The sequence below is a fragment of the Sus scrofa genome, chromosome 9, assembly GCF_054392235.1.
Source record: "Sus scrofa isolate SSC_HxYL_T2T_F1_AM1 chromosome 9, Sscrofa_HxYL_maternal_Yorkshire_Landrace_v2.0, whole genome shotgun sequence".
In the NCBI taxonomy this organism is placed as follows: domain Eukaryota; kingdom Metazoa; phylum Chordata; class Mammalia; order Artiodactyla; family Suidae; genus Sus; species Sus scrofa.
The window spans coordinates 6087179-6107272 of record NC_139391.1 but is presented as its reverse complement, the minus strand read 5'-3'; the positions used below and the strand labels follow the sequence as shown (position 1 = coordinate 6107272).

The 20094-nt window shown below is 42.3% G+C and overlaps 1 protein-coding gene across 2 annotated transcripts in view; it reads left to right on the top strand.

Annotated features, from left to right (window-relative positions):
* RRM1 (ribonucleotide reductase catalytic subunit M1) overlaps nucleotides 1-20094 on the top strand; it is a 38948-nt gene that overhangs the window by 15164 nt on the left and 3690 nt on the right. The window contains exons 6-16 of one of the 2 annotated variants that reach the window (XR_014814532.1): nucleotides 468-507; nucleotides 1271-1433; nucleotides 4941-5082; nucleotides 6943-7026; nucleotides 8057-8218; nucleotides 9076-9155; nucleotides 10214-10415; nucleotides 13718-14281; nucleotides 14333-14839; nucleotides 16612-16688; nucleotides 18417-18552. Coding sequence is in view for 1 of the 2 variants with exons in the window: in XM_021062424.2 (XP_020918083.2) it covers nucleotides 468-507; nucleotides 1271-1433; nucleotides 4941-5082; nucleotides 6943-7026; nucleotides 8057-8218; nucleotides 9076-9155; nucleotides 10214-10415; nucleotides 13718-13867; nucleotides 14618-14839; nucleotides 16612-16688; nucleotides 18417-18552 (1458 nt within the window). In the remaining variant the exon portion in view is untranslated. The remainder of the gene's footprint in view (nucleotides 1-467; nucleotides 508-1270; nucleotides 1434-4940; nucleotides 5083-6942; nucleotides 7027-8056; nucleotides 8219-9075; nucleotides 9156-10213; nucleotides 10416-13717; nucleotides 14282-14332; nucleotides 14840-16611; nucleotides 16689-18416; nucleotides 18553-20094) is intronic. The other variant, XM_021062424.2, reaches the window with a different exon arrangement.

The window sequence follows — 20094 nt, the reverse complement described above, 5'->3', positions numbered from 1 at the left end:
GGTGCATGTATCTTTTTCAAGGAAAGCTTTGTCTGGATATATGCCCAAGAGTGGGATTGCTGGGTCATGTGGTAGTTCTATATATAGTTTTCTAAGGTTCCTCCATACTGTTTTCCACAGTGGTTGTACCAGTTTACATTCCCACCAGCAGTGTAGGAGGTTCCCTTTTCTCCACACCCTCTCCAGCATTTGTTATTTGTGGACTTACTAATGATGGCCATTCTGACCGGTGTGAGGTGGCACCTCATAGTACTTTTGATTTGCATTTCTCTAATAATCGGTGATGTTGAGCATTTTTTCATGTGCCTATTGGCCATCTGTATATCTTCTTTGGAGGAATGTCTATTCAGGTCTTTTGTCCATTTTAAAAAGTGAGATTTGAATAGATTGCCTTATTGTGAATGATAAATCCAATGTGTCTTTAAAACTATGCTCTGGAAGTGTTTTGGTTGCTTTGCTTTTTCTAGACGCTGGAGCGGTCCTATTTGTTGAAGATCAGTGGAAAAGGTGAGACATGAATGTGTTCGTGTGTTATGTTTTCTGTACATTATGTTGAAAATAGAACTTTGAGCTATTAGCCCTAACATTTGTCTTTAAACTCTTAAGTGACTTCTTTTTTTGGCTGCACTCATGGCTTATGGAAGTTCCTGGGCCAGGAATTGAACTTGAGCCATAGCAGCCGCCCAAGCTGCTTCAGTGACAATGTCAGATCCTTAACCCTCTGCGTTATAAGAGAACTCCTAAATAACATTTTTTTTTTTTTTTTTTTTTTGTATTTTTAGGTCCTCACCCACGGCATATGGAAGTTCCTGAGCTAGGGGTCGATTCAGAGCTGCAGCTACCAGCCTATGCCATAGCCACAACGGGAACTCCCAATGTAAGATTTTTTTTTAAATTTAATTTAATTTTTTTGCTTTTTGCTTTTTAGGGCCGTGCCCGTGGCATATGGAAGTTCCCAGGCTAGGGGTCTAATTGGAGCTTCAGCTGCCGGCCTACACCACAGCCACAGCAATGCCGGATCCAAGCCATGTCTGTGATCTGCACCACAGCTCATGGCAACGCCAGATCCTCAACCCACTGAGCAAGGCCAGGGATTGAACCTGAATCTTCATGGTTACTAGTCGGCTTTGTTTCTGCTGCGCCACGACAGGGACTCCCCAGTGTAAAATTTTTAAAATTTTCTTTTGGTGTTTCTTTTTTTGACTAAGTACATGTCTCAGCCTAGTTGTTCTGATATATCCCATCATGTGAAAATTCCCTTTGTTTTTAGTGGCCGAAAGACCACAGCATATGTTGATGAGGGTATCTGTGGGGATTCACAAAGAAGATATTGATGCTGCTATTGAAACATACAACCTTCTTTCTGAGAAGTGGTTTACCCATGCCTCGCCCACTCTCTTCAATGCTGGCACCAACCGCCCACAGCTCTCTAGGTATGTGCCATCTATCATTGCTTTTAATGTTCTGAAAGGGTCTTGACTGGGAAATAAACCTTGACCTGAAGAAGCTGGGCAGTTCATCACATTCAAGTTAATTTAATAAACCTTTGACTATTAAATGTAATACTTAATTACGTTATAATCCCACTCTGATTAAATGAGATTTACCTTCTGAAAAGATCTCATACTGCGACGTGGTGAATGAAGAAAAGCAAATGTTGCTGAAGAAATTTTAACCTTGATTGCGGTAATGGTTGTACAACTCTGACTTTACTGAAGGCCATTAATTGTACACTTTAAATGGGGGATCGTATGGTTTGTGAATTATAAAGTTTTTTCAAAAGTACTGATAACAGGACTCTGATCGTAGTCTGTACAAGGGATTATGGTATTTCAGCCTAGGGAGGTGAAAGTAAAGATTGGGGAAAATAGATTCAAGAGATTTGGGGGGTAAAGTTGACAGAATTTGATGATTTGGTTATGAGTCAAGAGTGGTTCCTGGGTTTATGAACAGAGCAGTAGGAATTACGGTGCTATTTTCCGAGAAAGGGAACACTGGAGCGGAATCTGGTTTAGTGTAGTGTTTGCCCTGGGATAGGCAGATAAACCACTGGAATGTAACCGAGCGTAGGAAGAGATTCAGGCCTGTATGGGACCTTGATGAATAGCAGGTGTTGTTGCATTTTGTTAGGAAAACAGTACTTAGGAAAATTGGTTATCCTATGGGGAAAAGTATAACTAAATTCCCCTTCTTTGTGCCTATATGGAAATAAGTTCAAGAAAAAAATTCTAAAAGTGGAACTAAAATCTTTTAGAATATACAGAGAAAATAGGTAAATATCCTGTTTTCCTCCCCAACTTTTTTTTTTTTTTTGTCTTTTTGCTATTTCTTTGGGCCGCTCCCGAGGCATATGGAGGTTCCCAGGCTAGGGGTCTAATCGGAGCTGTAGCCACTGGCCTACGCCAGAGCCACAGCAACGCGGGATCCGAGCCGCGTCTGCAACCTACACCACAGCTCACGGCAACGCCGGATCGTTAACCCACTGAGCAAGGACAGGGACTGAACCCGCAACCTCATGGTTCCTAGTCAGATTCGTTAACCACTGCGCCACGACGGGAACTCCTCCTCCCCAACTTTTTAATATGAATTTCAAACATTCAGAAAAATTTAAAGGACAATGAAATTCACCCATACATCCACCTCTACCAAGATCAAAATATTACTAACATTTTGCTGTGTGTATTTTTATTTTTAGCTTTTTAGGGCCGCACTTGTGGCATATGGAAGTTCCCAGGCTAGGAATCGAATTGGAGCTGTAGTCGCTGGCCTATGCCACAGCCATAGCAACTCGGGATCTGAGCCACGTCTGTGATGTACACCACAGCTCACGGCAACGCCAGAGCCTTAACCCACTGAGCAAGGTCAGGGATCGAACCTGCATCCTCATGGATACTGGTTGGATTTGTTTCCGCTGCTCCACAACAGAAACTCCTATGTATTTTTTTATTTTTATCTTTAACATAAAAAAATTTTTTTTTGGCTGAATCATTTGAAAGTGAGTTACAGACATCATGCCTGTCACCCTACATCTTGATAGAACATATATGATCTTAGAGTAATGAAGATTTTCTTTCTTCCATTTTTTGGGGCCATGCCTGCCACATGTGGAAGTTCCCAGGCCAGGAATTGAGCCTGTGCCACAGCAGCCACCCACCACTGCAGTGACCACACTGGATACTTAAACCTGTTGGGCCTCATGGGAACTCCTAGGATTTCTTAAAATAGATAAAATAAGCAAACAACAGAAAGGAAAAATTGACTACATTAAAATTAAACTTCTGCAAATGAAAAACACAGTGAAAAAATTTCAGACTGGGAGAGGATATTTGCAAGTATGTTAACAGTCAAAGGGTTATAAGAAAAAGATACAAAACCAAATAGAAACATGGCCTTATTTGTAGAAGAAGTTTGACCAAGAAACATGTGAGATTATGTTAAACTTCCTTGGTAGTTAGGAAAGTGAAAGTTAACATCATAATGAGATAGTTCATACCCCCACAATACTTACAGATTGATACAAGTTAAAAGGTTGAGGAGTTCCCGTCGTGGTGCAGCGGAAAGGAATCCACCTAGGAACCATGAGGTTTCGGGTTCAATCCCTGGCCTTGCTCAGTGGGTTAAGGATCTGGTGTTGCTGTCAGCTGTGGTGTAGGTCGCAGACACAGCTCGGATCCTGCATTGCTGTGGCTGTGGCGTGGGCTGGCGGCTACAGCTCCGACTGGACCCCTAGCCTGGGAACCTCCACATGCTGCCACTGTGGCCCTTTAAAAAAAAAAAAAAAAGAAGTTAAAAGGTTGAGAATACCAAGTTTGGTAAAAATGTGGAACACAGGCAAGTCTCATCCATTGGCGGCTAGAACATCCTTGTCCCTTCATTCTGGAGACTCTTTAGGAAAGTAAACACATGCACATCTTTTGACCCAGAAATCCTCTCCTAGGTTGACACCTTAGAGGAGTCCTTAGGCGTACGTGCAGTGAGATCTGTTGAAGACGTTCACAGCGGTGCTGTTTAGACAAATGGGAAATAATCCCGTGCCGCTCGCAGGCCAGTGGGCGAGCGTGCTGGTGCATTCACACTGCGGAGCACCTCACAGTGGTGAAAGTACCGTCGTCCCGTATGCATCAGTGGGACTGAATTTCTAACACACTAGCAAGCGAAATAAACGCAAGTCACAGAGGGGTAAATAAATATGGAACCAGAAAATTTTGAAGTGTAGAACATACGCAGATGCTAAAACAATGTAGAAATGCATGGACGTGGTGTACGATCGTAATTAGGCTGTATTTGTAGTGTCTGGTTCCTCGAGGCAGGTGGTAAGTACGATGTGTATGTTATATTATTCTCTGTACCTTTCTGAATGTCTGAATATTCATGGAAGAGAAGCGTCACCCGATAGAATCCATTCGATTGGCTGAATTTTCAAGATAGCGAAGGGATCGTTGGTGGCGTAAGTTCCTAGGGTCAGAGCATAAGAGCCAAAGCACAGTCTTCAAATGGACTGTACAGGATGTAAATTTTGGTCCATGTGTCAGACTTGGTTCACTCTTGGATAGGTGGCGTTTTTTTCCCATAAATGTTTATTTTTTTCCTGGCTTTCTAATAGCTTGAAAAGATGTTGCATATGCTTAGGAATTTACGTGAGAAAATGTAATAATGGCACATTTGTAGTCTGGTGAACATGTAAGCTAATATTGTAGACTTTAAGACTTCCTTCTAAGCTAAGCATCGAGGGTAAGCAGCAAGGTGATTTTAAAACAGTATATATTGATATGTCTTATTGTGTCATATCCAGTAAAAGTTTTGTTTCTTAAAACTCTTAGGAATTTTGTAAGCTTCAAGTTGTTTATTTGCCTAACTTACTGTCTTTGGATTATACAGTCATTTTTCTGACTCTGCTTTGCTTCATTTCTTTTCTGAATTGTGACTTTTTTCCCCTGTAGCTGTTTCCTTCTGAGTATGAAAGATGATAGCATTGAAGGCATTTATGACACTCTAAAGCAGTGTGCATTGATTTCCAAGTCAGCTGGGGGAATTGGTGTTGCTGTGAGTTGTATTCGAGCTACTGGCAGCTACATTGCTGGGGTAAGCTTCTGTTGTTTGACTGAGAATGTGTAGGCCAGAGGGATTCAAGCCTGCAAGCAACCAGGCTCGTGGTTGAGAGGGTGTGTGCTGGGGCTTAGGAGACCTGGATCTCTGTTAATTACTACTAGGCTGCGTGACTTGGGGTGAGTAATTTCACTACTGCTGGCCTCATTTTCATCTGTTTTGTTGGCAGTTTAGTTGGTCTATAGGGTCCTTTTTTAGCTCAGATTTTAGAATTCTTATTTATTTTATAAATAATAATAGCAGCTATGATTTATTCATTGCTTACTGTGTGCTGAAGCTGTCATAAAAGTTTATGTGAATTACACATTTAACCCTTACTGCCGCCTTAGGAGACAGATATCATTACAGACACAGTAAACGTCACTCCTTGCAGTGACTTAGGAGGATAGACACTCTTTCCTTGTTTTACAAGTGAGGAAGCTGAAGGTAAGAAAGTTAAATTACTTCCAGAGATTGGTTGCTTAATATGTGATAGAGCCAGGATTCAAGCTTTAGACACTGGCATTTTATGAAGTAAATTCCACATTTTTCTAGTTCACTGTTCACTAGGAGTCAAGATAATGGTTTGGGGTGGAATCTAAAAAATAAGACAAATGGATGTATATGCAAAACAGAAACACTCACAGAGAAAACAAACTTGTCATTACCACAGGGGAGAGGGAAGAGGGGATAAATTAGGGGGAAGGATTAGCAGATACAAACTACTAAATATACAATAGATATGCTACAAAGATATACTCTGTAGCACAGGGAATTATACCCATAACCTATAACCTTTAATGGGGTGTAATCTGCAAAAGTATTGAATCACTATGCTCTACACCTGCAGTTAGCATAATACTGTAAATCATGCCTACTTTAAAGAAAAAAAAAGGTAATGATTTTGGGTAAGACCTAGATTTAAATCCGGTATCACTCATTCCCAGTGGTTACTTTACATCTCCGAGTCTGTTTCCTCCTCTGTAAGGGAAGAAAATACCCAGCCCGCTAGAATACAGTTAGCACAGAGGAAACCCATTCCATTATGTGGTGTTCATTGCACAATAGTAGGGGGAGCCATTGCTCACTTATCTTTCTAGGCTGTTTAAAGGTTTGCCTTGGGGATAGAGGGATTATTTTAAAAATTAGATGACGAATCTTCTAAGCAGTTTCTATATTTTATCTTCACTTGAGAAACCGTTTATTGCTGAGAGTCTCCGTTTACCTTATTGCCTTGATTTATCCATTGCATATAATTCTTATTGTAAATTGCCTTGAATTCTTTTGGGAAAAAGATATTTTAGTAGCCTTTTTACTCTACCCAAAGTATTTCTTTATATAATGGCCTTTTGAAGGTGTGGGGTTTAAATTCAGTTATTCTGATTTTGGATTCTTTTGACTTGTAGTTGTCATTTCTCATTGTAAATTAGAGATGCCATGAAATAACTTTGCACATAATTGTAGTTTATTCAACAAAATTCAGAGTTGCCATTGTGGCTCAGTGGGCTAAGAACCCAGCATAGTCTCCATAGGATGCCTGGCTTTGCTCAGTGGGCTAAGGATCTGGCGTTGCCGCAAGCTGTGGTGTAGGTCACAGACGCGGCTCAGATCCAGCATTGCTGTGGCTGGCAGCTGCAGCTCTGATTCGACCCTTTGTATACTGCAGGTGTGGCCTTTGTAAAAAAATGTACTTTTTAATTTGGGCGTAATGTTTTTTAAAGAGGTAGAAATGGAGAAGCAGATAAAACTTTATCGACTGAGAAAGAGTCATTTGTCCACTCTTGAGCCATTTTGTTCTTTTCCTTGCTGAGCCCCCCCTTCCTCCTCCGGATGCCTTTATCCTCGTCTCTCTTTCAGACGAATGGCAATTCCAACGGCCTTGTGCCGATGCTGAGAGTGTATAACAACACAGCTCGATACGTGGATCAGGGTGGAAACAAGGTACGTTCTCGTCCTGAAAGGACTGGGAATCAGAACTGCGGATCTTTTGTCATATACGCTTATCATAAGATAGCTCGGTGTATATGTGTCTAACAAGTCTGCTTTTTTGTTTTTACGATCGATTTAATAGTGTAATTTTTACTTAAAGTATCCACACTTGAGGTGTACAGTTGGATGGTTTTGACAGATGTACACACTTGTGTGATCCCACCTGGCAAGCTTTAGCACATTTCCGTTACCCCATCATGTTTACGGTGCACCTTTGTATGAATCACCGTCAGCCTGACTTGTACGAACTGTACCCCCGGCTCCAGGCAGCCGGTGACCTAGTCAGCTTTCTCACGTGACAGTTCAGTTGCAGAGAATTTCTGAAGTTGTGACTCGTACTGACCCCTAACCTTGAAAGGGGGGTGTAATATGTTTGCTGGGTATCTCTTAAACAGACAGACCAAACTCTGCTTATTTTCCAGAGGAACGTGCAGCTGAGTGTACTGGGTCATTTATCCAGTGTTACCGGCAGGGTAGTTGGCTGCTTGAGCCTGTCTCTCGCGGATATGTAGGCACACTAATCACTTCTGAGTTTATGAATTTCTCTCTGATGTACTTAAAACAGTCTATGGGGACCTCGATAAGACCTCCCACCTTTTTGACCTTTAAAGAGAGCAAACTCATTACTGTCAAAGGTAAAGCGATTTTCTTTGGGCTTTGCACACATACATGTAAAGTGAGCTGGACGCCAACTGAAGAGGAAGTGCCATCTCTAGTTTACTGTGTCGCTTGGCATAAGTATTCAGTCTCTCTTATTCCACGTTTTCTTCATGTTAACTATTCTTTTTTTTTTTCTCACCCCTAGAATTGTAAGAAGAATACTACTACTTTATATTTTTATAGTACTTTTATTTGTATTATCTCATTAAACTTACTAATTGTAGTGAAGATCCAAGGAGATATTATTGAAGTGCTTTGGAAAGTACGAAGTTTCTTTGTTTCATTTTGATTCTGAAAAGAGTGATGATTTATTTACCATTAGCGACCTGGGGCATTTGCTATTTATCTGGAGCCTTGGCATTTAGACATCTTTGAGTTCCTTGATTTAAAGAAGAACACAGGGAAGGAAGAGCAGCGTGCCAGGGACCTCTTCTTTGCCCTTTGGATTCCGGATCTCTTCATGAAGCGAGTGGAGACGAATCAGGTGAGGGATAGGTACTGGGCAGTAGTGGCAGCTTGAGTCGTCCAAGTTTTCAGTCACCTTGGCCATGTTTAGCAGGAGTCCACCTATATGTTCTGCCCGGAAGGGCGTTCTGAGCAGGCTAAGAGACGCCACTCTTGCCTTGTTAGGTTTCCAGTCTCTAAAGTAGATGCTCTGACCTAAATGCTGAAAAGGTCATGAACTAACAGGTAGAACTAGATCTCTGGGTCTGAGCCCAAAATGATTATTTCTAAATGAAATTTTTTTTGTTTTTGTCTTTTTTTAAAGGACTGCACTCAGCACATGGAAATTCTGAGGTGGGGTTGAATCGAAGCTGCAGCTGTCAACCTACAGCCACAGCAATGCCAGATCCAAGCCACATCCGCAGCCTACTCTGTAGCTTGTGGCAGTGCCGGATCCTTAACCCACTGAGTGAGGCCACTGATGGGATCAAACCTGCATCCTCATGGATACTAGTTGGGTTCTTTCTATATTTTTTTTGCTTTTTAGGGCCGCACACCACATTATATGGAGATTCCCAGGCTAGGGGTGGAATCGGAGCTGTAGTTGCTGGCCAGTGCCACAGCCATAGCAACGCCAGATCTGAGCTGCATCTGTGTCCTACACCACAGTTCATGACAAACACCGAATCTTTAGCCCACTGAGCGAGGCCAAGGATCGAACCTTTGTCCTCATGGATGCTAGTTAGATTTGTTTCTGCCGAGCCACAGTGGGAACTCCTAAATCAAATTTTTAAGACAGTCTGTGGAAGCCACTCTATCCCTTGAGTGTTGCTCATGAGCTGTGTGTGATTGGTTATTCGAAGCTTCTTATGGTTGGTACTGTTCTTCCCTTTGCAGGACTGGTCCTTGATGTGTCCAAATGAGTGTCCTGGTCTGGATGAGGTCTGGGGAGAAGAATTTGAGAAGCTATATGAAAGGTATGAAAAAAATAGGAAAGTGATAATGTTTTGACCATGTTCTCTTATTTAGAAGATCCAGGTTTTTATCGGCTTTTTTTTTTTTCTGTCTTTTCTGGGGCCGCACCCGTGGCATATGGAGGTTCCCAGGTTAGGGGTCCAGTCGGAGCTGTGGCCTCCGGCCTACGCCACAGCCACACAGCAATTCGGGATCCCATCTACATCTGCGAACCACACCACAGCTCCCGTCATGCCGGATCCTCAACCCAGTGAGTGAGGCCAGGGATCGAACCCGTAACCTCGTGGTTCCTAGTCGGATTCGCTAACCACTGCACCATGACGGGAACTCCCGGATCCAGGTTTTTAAACGACCTCAGTCATGAGCCAGTTTTGAGGAATCTTCAGAAGCATCTAGAAGATAATGTAACTAATAACTTTATTTTGGTCATATTTTCTTCCTGATTCCTCACTAAAATTTTGGTTTCTGTTTTCTTGAAACTTTGGGACATGTGAATAGGTATTTGGGGTTCTTTAACTGATCCTTTAAAAAATTAATGCAGGGTTATTAATTTGCCCTGGAGTACATTTGATGAAATAAGTTATGCTTTGCATTGTACACAAGCATCAAGAACGACTAGGACACATTTTTTTTTTTTTTTTGTCTTTTTGTTCTTTTAGGGCCACACCAGCGGTATATGGAGGTTCCCAGGCTAGGGTTCTAATCGGAGCTGTAGCTGTTGGCCTGTGCCACAGCCACAGCAACGCCAGATCCTTAACCCACTGAGTGACACCAGGGATCGAACCTGCAACCTCATGGTTCCTAGTTGGATTTGTTTTCGCTATGCCATGACAGGAACTTCCAGGTTTTGTTCCTTTTTATTATGGAAGGTATTGTTGATTTAGTGGGATTGGCTTTAGTCAGAGTGAAATGAATATCATGTTCTTAATTTTATTCTCTTAGCAAAACAGTAAGAAATTTAAAAGTTTTCCTGATTTTATATTTTGGTGTTTCTTTTCATGCTGTCTGCAGTAAAGATTTTCTTAGGGAATATGAAAATGATGTTAGCTTTGCCTTTCAGTTATGAGAGACAGGGTCATGTCCGCAAGGTCGTAAAAGCTCAGCAGCTTTGGTATGCCATCATCGAGTCGCAGACAGAGACAGGAACCCCATACATGCTCTACAAAGATTCCTGTAATCGGAAGAGCAACCAGCAGAACCTGGGAACAATCAAATGCAGCAATCTGTGCACAGAAATAGTGGAGTACACCAGCAAAGATGAGGTAGGTAGAAGAACGTCTGCCTTGAGCACCGAGGCAGGAGTCTTAGGAGTTGGTGACCTGTTTGTGAATCCCTCGCATGCGTTCACTGGAGTCGGAGGAGCGAGCGTTCATAGCTCTCCTCTGTAAGCAGCAGAGCACTAAAATAGAATATAAAGGAAGGAAGAGGTGTGATGTGTGCCCTTCTGTGTCTTTCAGTCCAAGCCATGAAGAGACGGTCAGCTCTTTCCTAGACTCACGTTGTTGTCATGATCCTTACTGAAGAAAAATGGCAGTGTATAGTTACAGTGTTTTAGGACAAACGTGGTAATGTGTTAGGATGCTCCTTCAGTTTAAAGTGTGTAAGCATGTAGAGAGTCCTTTCAGCGGTGAGCCAAAATTCTCATCGTAAATATTTAAGCAATTCCCAGGAGAAGCAAGGCTAGGAATGGGACATAGATTTGGTTATTTTTTAAAAAGAAGTTTATGGAAAAGCTATCCATTTGGGAAGAACAGCCTGTATGAGAGATCAGAGGTCGGGATAGGTTTTGTGCAGTGAGTGTAAGGTCAGTTTGATTTGATGGAGCAAATACATTCAGGCATGTCTCAGAGGAGGGAAAGTCCTCGCAGATTTCTGGAAGAAAATAGCATCAGAATGCTAGGGTGGGAAGCCCAGCTCTTGCTTCTGGTTATAGAATGGCGTAGTGTAGGAAGAGACTAGAGGTACGCTTAGGGAGATTGTTGCATTCGTCAGATGACGGGCTGCTTGGAAATGGGATGTAAACTATGGAAAGGAGGAAGCAGATTCCAAATTCTGGGACCTAAAAAATATGACAAATGAAAAGTTAGAAAGAAATAGTGAGTTGAATAACTGCTAAAGTTGCAGTTGAATTTTAAAAAATTGATTGAGCACCAGCTATGTGTGAGACACAGTACCAAGTACTCTGGGCTATAAATGAGTATGGCTCGGCCCCTGCCCTCTGGAAACTGACATACCCTCAAATGATATAAAGTGAATTACAGAGAGTGAAGTGACTCTTTTTAGAACACAAATCAGATCATAGCATTCCTCTGCGCAGTACTCGTCTTTGACTTTCCAGCCCACCCTGAGTTCATTCATTCTTTTTAAATTGAGATAGAATTCACGTCATAAATCTCCCTTTTCTAAAGTGTACAATTCAGGGTTTTTTTAGTATATTCACAAGATTGTGCGACCGTCACTGATGACTAACTCTGGCGTATTTTCATCACCCAGAAGGAGATTTTGTGTCCATCAGCAGTCACCCCTGTTGCCCTTTACACGCAGTTCCCAGCAACCACTAATCTGTTCTCTCTCTCTGGATCTCGTTTTGTGGGCACTCCGGGTACCAGCGTCATTGTGCCCATGGTCCGTGCTATGGCATGCATTGGCACTTCCTTTCCATCCTTCGGTGCCCTGCGAGAGCCTGCACAGCTGAGCATCTGCACCTCTTCCCACTCTTACGTCCCCCCTTGCTCAGGGTGCTCCAGCCCTGCTGATTCCCTCGCTGTTTCTTGGACATCAGGCATACTCCTGCCTCAAGATTTTTAAATGTTAAAATGCTTTTAGTCCCCCAGAAAGTCACATACTTTCTAACTTCTTCAGTTCTTGGTTCATATGTTACGTTCTCAATGAGTTTTTCTTTGACAGCTCTCTCTCTTTTTTTTTTTTTTTTTAAGGCCGCATTCGAGACATGGAGGTTCCCAGGCTAGGGGTTGAATAGGAGCTGTAGCTACTGGCCTACATCACAGCCACAGCAATGCTAGATCTGAGCTGCATCTGTTGACCTACATCGCAGTTCATGGCAGCTCCAGATCCTTAACCTACTGAGCAAGGCCAGGGATTGAACCCACCTCTTCATGGATACTAGTTGAGTTCATAATATTAGCTGAGCCACAATGGGAACTCCCAGCAACTCTATTTATTTAATTATTTTGGCCATGGCGTGCATGCATGGCTTGACACCTGTTCTCAGTTCCCAGGCCAGGGATTGAACCCAGCAGTGATAGCACTGAATCCTGACCACTAGACCACCAGGGAACTCTTGACAATGCTATTGAAAAATGTCACTCCTGGAGTTCCCTCTGTGGTGTAGCAGGTTAAGGATCTGGTGTTGTCTCTGTGGTGGTGCAGATATGATTGCCTGCCCTGCCTGGTGTAGTGGGTTTCTGGATCTGGTGTTGCCGTAGCTGTGGCGTAGGTTGCAGCCGTGGCTCGGATTCCATCTCTGGCCCAGGAACTTCAGTATGCTGTGGTCACAGCCATCAAAAAAAAAGCACCCCTTTTATCCTTAGTCCCAAGACTCTCTTTTCCTGCTTTATTTTTCTCCCTAGCATTTATCAGAATTTTGTGATTTGAGCTATGTTTTAAAAATGGATACTTTGGCAGGAGCTCCCTGGTGACTTCGTGGTTCAGTATTGGTGCTTTCACCACTGTGTCCTGGGTTCAGTACCTGGTCTGGGAACTGAGATCCCACATCAAGTGGCTGCATGCCATGGCAAAAAAAAAAAAAAAAAAAAAAAAATTAAAAAAGAGTATTTTGGCAGCATAGGTAGAATCGAGTAGATGTGAAGGGCATGAGGGAGTCTAGGTGAGAGGAGTTGAGAGTTTGGACTCGATAATCGTAATCAGAATCGCAAAGAACACGTATTCATCAACGTTGTGAAGTGTTTACTATCTGCCAGATGTGGTGCTAGTACTAAAAACACAAGGATAAGTAAGACATTACCCCTACCTGAAAAAGCTCACCACCTCGAGTAGTATAGCAAGAGAATATCACCTGAAGAAGAGCTTTTTCAATTCACCAACTTGGATCTTGTGTTAAGGGCTTGTCAGGGTCTCCGAGAGGATGCGGTCGGCATGTGTGATTTGGAGGAGCTTTATGCAGTGGTGGAAATGTGTATTGGGTGGCTGCTGAGCACCTAAAGTAGGACCAGGACCATCGAGAAACTGAGTCTTCAGTTTCGTTTAATTGTAATCCAGTGGTTGATGTAGTGGACAGTGCACATCTACTGATAGATATAAATACAAAGTTGTGGCACAGTGGGACACATGTCTGGTGACAGAGCCGGGTACTCCGGGACACGGGGTTCTCATCTTACCTGTTTCACGGGTGAACGTTAACAGGCCACATAGGGGAATAGGAATTGGACTGAGGAATGAACTGGTGAATGATGATGAGGGAGACATCAGAGACAGAAATTTAAAATTTTAATGTCAGAGAGTGTGAGAGGCTGAGAGGTGGTGTCATTGACACAGGGGAAGAAATAAAAATTGTGTGATTCTTGACTCTTTCTTTACATTGCAGGTTGCAGTTTGTAACTTGGCTTCCCTGGCCCTGAATATGTATGTTACATCAGAACACACATATGACTTTACCAAGTTAGCTGAAGTCACCAAAGTTATTGTCCGAAACTTGAATAAAATCATTGATATTAACTACTACCCTATCCCAGAGGTACGGATAGATTTCTCTGCTGATGGATTATTGAAATTAATCATTGGATTAATTATGGAAATCCAAGGTGGAAGGAGTTTATCACAGTCTTCCGGTCATCGTTTAAATGGTTATCATTGGAATCCTATGAGCATCCTGAGATAAAAAGTATCATTTAAATGTTATCATTGGGATTATATGAGCATCATGAGATAAAAAGTATCATCATTTAAATGTTATCATTGGAATTATATGAGCATCCTGGGATAAAAGGTATCACCATTTAAATGTTACCATTGGAATTATATGAGCAACCTGAGATAAAAGGTATCATCATCATTTAAATGTTATCATTGGAATTATATGAGCATCCTGAGATAAAAAGTATCATTTAAATGTTATCATTGGAATTATATGAGCATCCTGAGATAAAAAGTATCATTTAAATGTTATCATTGGAATTATATGAGCATCCTGAGATAAAAGGTATCATCATTTAAATGTTATCATTGGAATTATATGAGCGTCCTGAGATAAAAAGTATCATCATTTAAATGTTATCATTGGAATTATATGAGCAACCTGAGATAAGGAGAGTGTGTCATCGTTTAAATGGTTATCATTGGAATCATGTGACCAGCCTGATACAAAGAGGTATCATCCTTTAAAGGCTGTCGTGTGAGCAACCTGAGATAGATATGTCATCTGGTACAGAATCTTGCTTTTGTTGTTTGTTAATGTTGTCTCCTCTCTAAATCTGTTGGCATGAAGGCAAGTTTATCAAATAAACGCCATCGCCCCATTGGAATTGGGGTACAAGGTCTGGCAGATGCTTTTATTCTGATGAGATACCCTTTTGAGAGTCCAGAGGCCCAGTTATTGAATAAGCAGATCTTTGAAACCATCTATTATGGAGCCTTGGAAGCTAGCTGTGACCTGGCCAAGGAGTATGGCCCCTATGAAACCTATGAGGGCTCTCCAGTCAGCAAAGGAGTAAGTATATGGATGAAGTTTTTTTTTTTTTGCCTGCGAGTGCCTGTGGTAGGCTGAATGGTAGCCTTCAGAAATAGATGTTCACGTCCTAACCTATGAATGTTACTTTATTTGATTTAAAAGGGATCTTTGCAGATGTAGTTAAGGGTTTTGAGATAAGATTATTCAGGCGGGCCCTAAATCCAGTGACACTTGTCCTTACAGCATGACCCTGGAGGCAGAGATTAGAGTGATGCAGACACAACCCAGGGATACTGGTGGCCACTGGAAGCAGGAAGAGGCAAAGCACAGAACCTCCTCCAGAGCCTCTAGAGGGAGTGAGGCCTTCCCAACATATTGATTTGGGATTTCTGGGCTCTGGAACTGTGAGAGAATAAATTATTATTTTGTTTTTTCTTTTTATGGCCACCCCACAAAATGTGAAAGTTCCCAGGCCAGGAATTGGGTCTGAGCCGGACCCTTTAATCCATTGTGCCAGGCCAGGGATCAAACCCTTGGCTCTGCAGTGACCCAGGCCACTGCAGTCAGACTGTGCCATAGTGGAAACTCCCAAATTTTTATTATTTTGAGCCACTAAATTTGTGGTAATTTGTTAAACTGGTCATAGGAAACTCATGTGGTACTTTGGACCTCTGGAGTGAAAAGGATACTCTGTTTTAATCTCTTAAAACAGATTTAATTATTGCTAAAGTGATGGAAGAAGAATGCCAACTGTGTTAGTTTTCTCTTACTAAACTCAGTGCATCAAAACAACATACACTCATTATTTTCTTTTCCATGGCCCAGGAGTCCAGGCTTGATTTAGCTGGGTCTTAGTCTCTGGGTCTCGAGGCCACAGTCAAGATGTTGAGGCTATGGTCTCGTCTGAGGCTTAGGGTCCCTCCTCCAGGCTCACCCGATTGTTGGCAGAATTCACTTCCTTGCAGCTCTAGAACTTATGACATCTTGTTTCTTCAAAGCGAGTAGGTGGGAGAGTCCCCCGTTTCTAGAGGAACCCAGTCCAGTTGCTCTCCTGAGGGTTTTCACTTGTTAAGTCAGGGCCATCCAGGATAATAATCTCCCTTTCAACTAAAAGATGAACTGACCTTCAGCCTTAATTACGTATGCAGAAACCCTTCGCATGTGTCCTAGTGACGTGAGTGGCATTCATCGCATTTCCAGGTCCTGTTCACAGTGAGGAGGAGGAGAGGGAGCTGGGCTCCTGTGCCTGGAGGTGGGAATCCGGGCGCTGTCCTCGGTTCCGCCTCCACGCTGCCTTGATCGTCGCTAGTGTGATTCTCCTCCCTAAATGAAGGTGTTATCTTTAGTTAAGGTAGATCCTGTCATATTTAGGAAATACAAATTATTTGAAAATAGGTGTTGACTAGCTTAGTAGATAGATGGAGGGGGCAGCTCAAGGCATTTGGAAAGATGGGGGCGGGGGAGAAGTGCTTTTACTGTGCAGAAAGAAAATGCATCTCAGCAACAGGCTTTGAGGAGTGTTAATAGGATTTGCTGGTTTGCAGCTGTGATTGGGGTCCTCTGAGAGGACTCACCGGGGATGTGGGAGAGAGATCAGCCTTAATCAGTTGTCTTAGCCTGCTTCTCATCAGTAGGATTACTGAGAAATTGGTCCCAGAAGATCCCTGGTCCTCGTATTCCTTACACAGCCTACGAGAAGGGAGCCCTCGTTAGGGTGTGGGGCCATGCAGTTAGTCATTTGCTTGATTTTTGTCATCGTTTTAAATTGTCATGGAATGTTTTATCATAAATTTGGGTTGTTTATTCCGTAGATCCTTCAGTACGACATGTGGAACGTTACTCCTACAGACCTGTGGGACTGGAAGCTCCTGAAGGAGAAGATTGCGAAGTAAGTAGAGATGGGAAGTAGCTCTGAAGGGAGGAGGGTTCAGGTTTTCATCCTGCCTCTTTTCTGCCAGGATGTGTCTGTCATCTCTGGATTAATGCATGTGCAAAGTGTTTAATGTTTGCAGAAGAAAGCAGTAGCTTTACAGTGTTCTTTAAAAATATTTATATGCCTTCAAATTGTTTTATTACTCACGTAATACATGTTAGAAAATTTAGAAAAACATACATGTGGAAAGGGAGAAAAATGAAAATTATCCCAAGACCACCTCCGCCCTAACTCCTGTCTGTGTCTTTTTGTCTGTCATCCTTCAGATTTCCTTCTGAGTTTGTGTATGTGTGTATATGTAATGCAAATTCAATTTTTACAAAAATGGACCCGTACTATAGTTTAGATGTTTTTATGTAACTTTTAAATTTCAAAATTAACGCATGAAGACACAGTCACTGTTAATAAAGGTCAAATAGAGAAGTAATGTAGCAGGTAAAAGCCTTTGTTTATACCTCTCTAGCAACAACCACCTGTCTCATGAAATGGCCAACTTACTCCTTTTCTCAAGAGATACACTGTGAAGGGTGCATGGGGACCTTTTTCAGTGCTTCTGCAGATACACACACGCAGTTTTATTATGTAAAGGGGATCAGGCTTGCTGTGTTCTGAGACATTTTTACTTAGTGATTTATTTTGGACGTCTTTCTCTTTTAGTACATGCAGATCTACCTGATGTTTTAAATGATGATAGACAATTTCATGGTTTGGGTCTATCACACATATATGACTTTTCAAAACATTTTCTTCCTCAGTAAAGTGTCTGTCCACTTTACTGAGGGGTAAAGACCTGGAGATAGTTGGGGCTTTGCCTGATGCCAACCAAGTGCAAAGTGACAGAGTGAGGTCGAGAGTCAGTTGTACAGACTCCATTAGGACACAAGGCTCTATGCTTAGTAAGGTGTGAATCCAGAGGTGCAGAGTGTAAGAAAGACGAGCTCTCGTATTTACAAAGTATGTATATAAAGGCACGCAGGTCATAGAAAATCGTTGCAGTGCCGCTGTTTGTGTTTGAGTTGTCTGACTGTCAGGAAAGATGGAGTAGATCTCGCAGGCTGAGCTCTGAAGGACATGCTTAGTCGGTGTTCAGATGGTATGTTTTAAGTACTTTCTTCGGCACTGAATCGAGTCAAGAGATGTTAGCATTCCTCCAGGAACTTTCATTGGAGAAATCGGGTATACTTGGGGCAGAATTTTCTCTGTTCACCCTCCTGTTCAGGGTAGTGGAGAAACGTGGATAGAGGTCTGGTTCTGACCACTTTCACATCGTTGTTTCCTGAAAGGGCCTAGCACGGTGATCACCTGGGTGCTTAGAAAAGAGGGAGGGTTGAATGAGTACACCCCGATACCGGCAGAATATCTCCAGTAGCCTTTTGAGTGTTTCCTTGGGCGAGATAGTATCAGGTGCATGATTCCTAAGTGGCCTAAGTCGTGACATGATTAGAATTGCCAGCGGTAAAAACTGCTAATTCTGTTTAGGAATCAGGCATTCAGGAGAGGAGCAAGCTGTATCACTCATACTGTGGAGTTGCATCCTTGTGGGATTAAATTCGAAAGTCAACATATGAGTCTAATGTGTGTATGATGCTGCTCACAGCAGCTGCATTTACTACGGTGACTTAAAGTAGCTGCCTTCCTGGCAGGTAGTCCTAGATCAGCACCTAATGACCTCTTTTTCTTTAGGTATGGCATACGAAACAGCTTACTTATCGCGCCGATGCCTACTGCTTCCACCGCTCAGATTTTGGGAAATAATGAGTCCATTGAACCTTACACCAGTAATATCTACACTCGCAGAGTCTTGTCAGGAGAATTTCAGGTGAGACGGTCACAACCAGGCCTACAGGAAGATCTTTCAAAAGCCTGATGTTGGGAATACATGCTGCTCATATTTAATGCCCCTTTATCTTAGCATGGGGCAGAGCTTCGATAAACTGGGTTGTCATCATCCCTCATATTGTTTATGTTATTTCAGCATATAATGGACATTTAATAAATACCTGCCAAAAGAATGAAGCATTAAGGGTTGAGTATGAAGGCAACTTGCTGATATTAGAGTTTCCATGATATTTAACCATTCTATAATCATAGCGACATACATATGCTGTGACCTTAGATGCTCAAGTTGATGACTCAAGATGTAGAGAAGTATCATTTAAGGAAATTCCTCTTGTGGTGCAATGGGAATGAACCCGATTGGTGTCCATGAGGATGTGAGTTGGATCCCTGGCCTGGCCCAGTGGGTTCAGGATCTGGCATTGAAGTGAGCTGAGGTGTAGGTTGCAAATGCAGCTCAGATCATACGTTGCTATGGCTGTGGTGTAGGCTGGCAGCTACAGCTCTGATTCAACCCCTAACCTGGGAACTTCCATATGCCTTGGGTGCTGCCCTAGAAAAAGGCAAAAAACAAAGAGTATTATTAAGATAGTGGTTCTCAACTTTGGTTACAAATTAGAATTTCTGGAGTTCCTGTCGTGGCGCAGTGGTTAACAAATCTGATTAGGAACCATGAGGTTGCGGGTTCGATCCCTGGCCTTGCTCAGTGGGTTAAGGATCTGGCATTGCCATGAGCTGTGGTGTAGGTTGCAGACGTGGCTTGGATCCCGTGTTGCTGTGGCTCTGGCATAGGCTGGTGGCTACAGCACCAATTCGACCCCTAGCCTGGGAACCTCCATATGCTGCGGGAGTGGCGCTAGAGAAGGCAAAAAGACAAAAAAAAAAAATTAGAATTTCTGATGGGACCAGTGTTTTTTTGTTTTTTTGTTTTTGTTTTTAAAGTTCCCAGGTATTGTTATATGCAGCTATGGTTGAGAACCACTAATTTAAAAAGTTTTTATTTATGGAGTTCCTGCTGTGGTACAGTGGGTTAAATATCCGACTACGGCAGCTTGGGTCACTGTGGAGGCGCGGGTTCAGTCCCCAGCTGGGCCCAGTGGCTTAAAGGATCCAGTGGTGCTGCAGCTGTGGCATAGGTCACAGGCTGAAAAAGGAAAAAAAAAAAGATTTTTATTTGTGAATTTGCAGATATTCTGAAATAAATTTCTAGAAAGTTTAGGGTAGATACGTTTCTAATTTCTCATCTTATGTATTTATTATATCCTTACTTAAAAAAGTATCATTTTGCATGAGTTTACCCAGTTTAGGTAATGTTACTTCTTTTCACTTTTGCAAATACCATACATTATGATTTGAATGATAAATACCAAGATTTTAGAGGAATATAGCTTTCATGTGGTGGATAGGCCTTTCAGTTTCATAAAAAATAGAATTTACGAAGCAATCGAATGTTAAATAATTCTTCAGTGATCTTACTTGAAGCTCCAAGTCTGTGATCTTGTTTAGGCCCTGTCATTGTTTATTC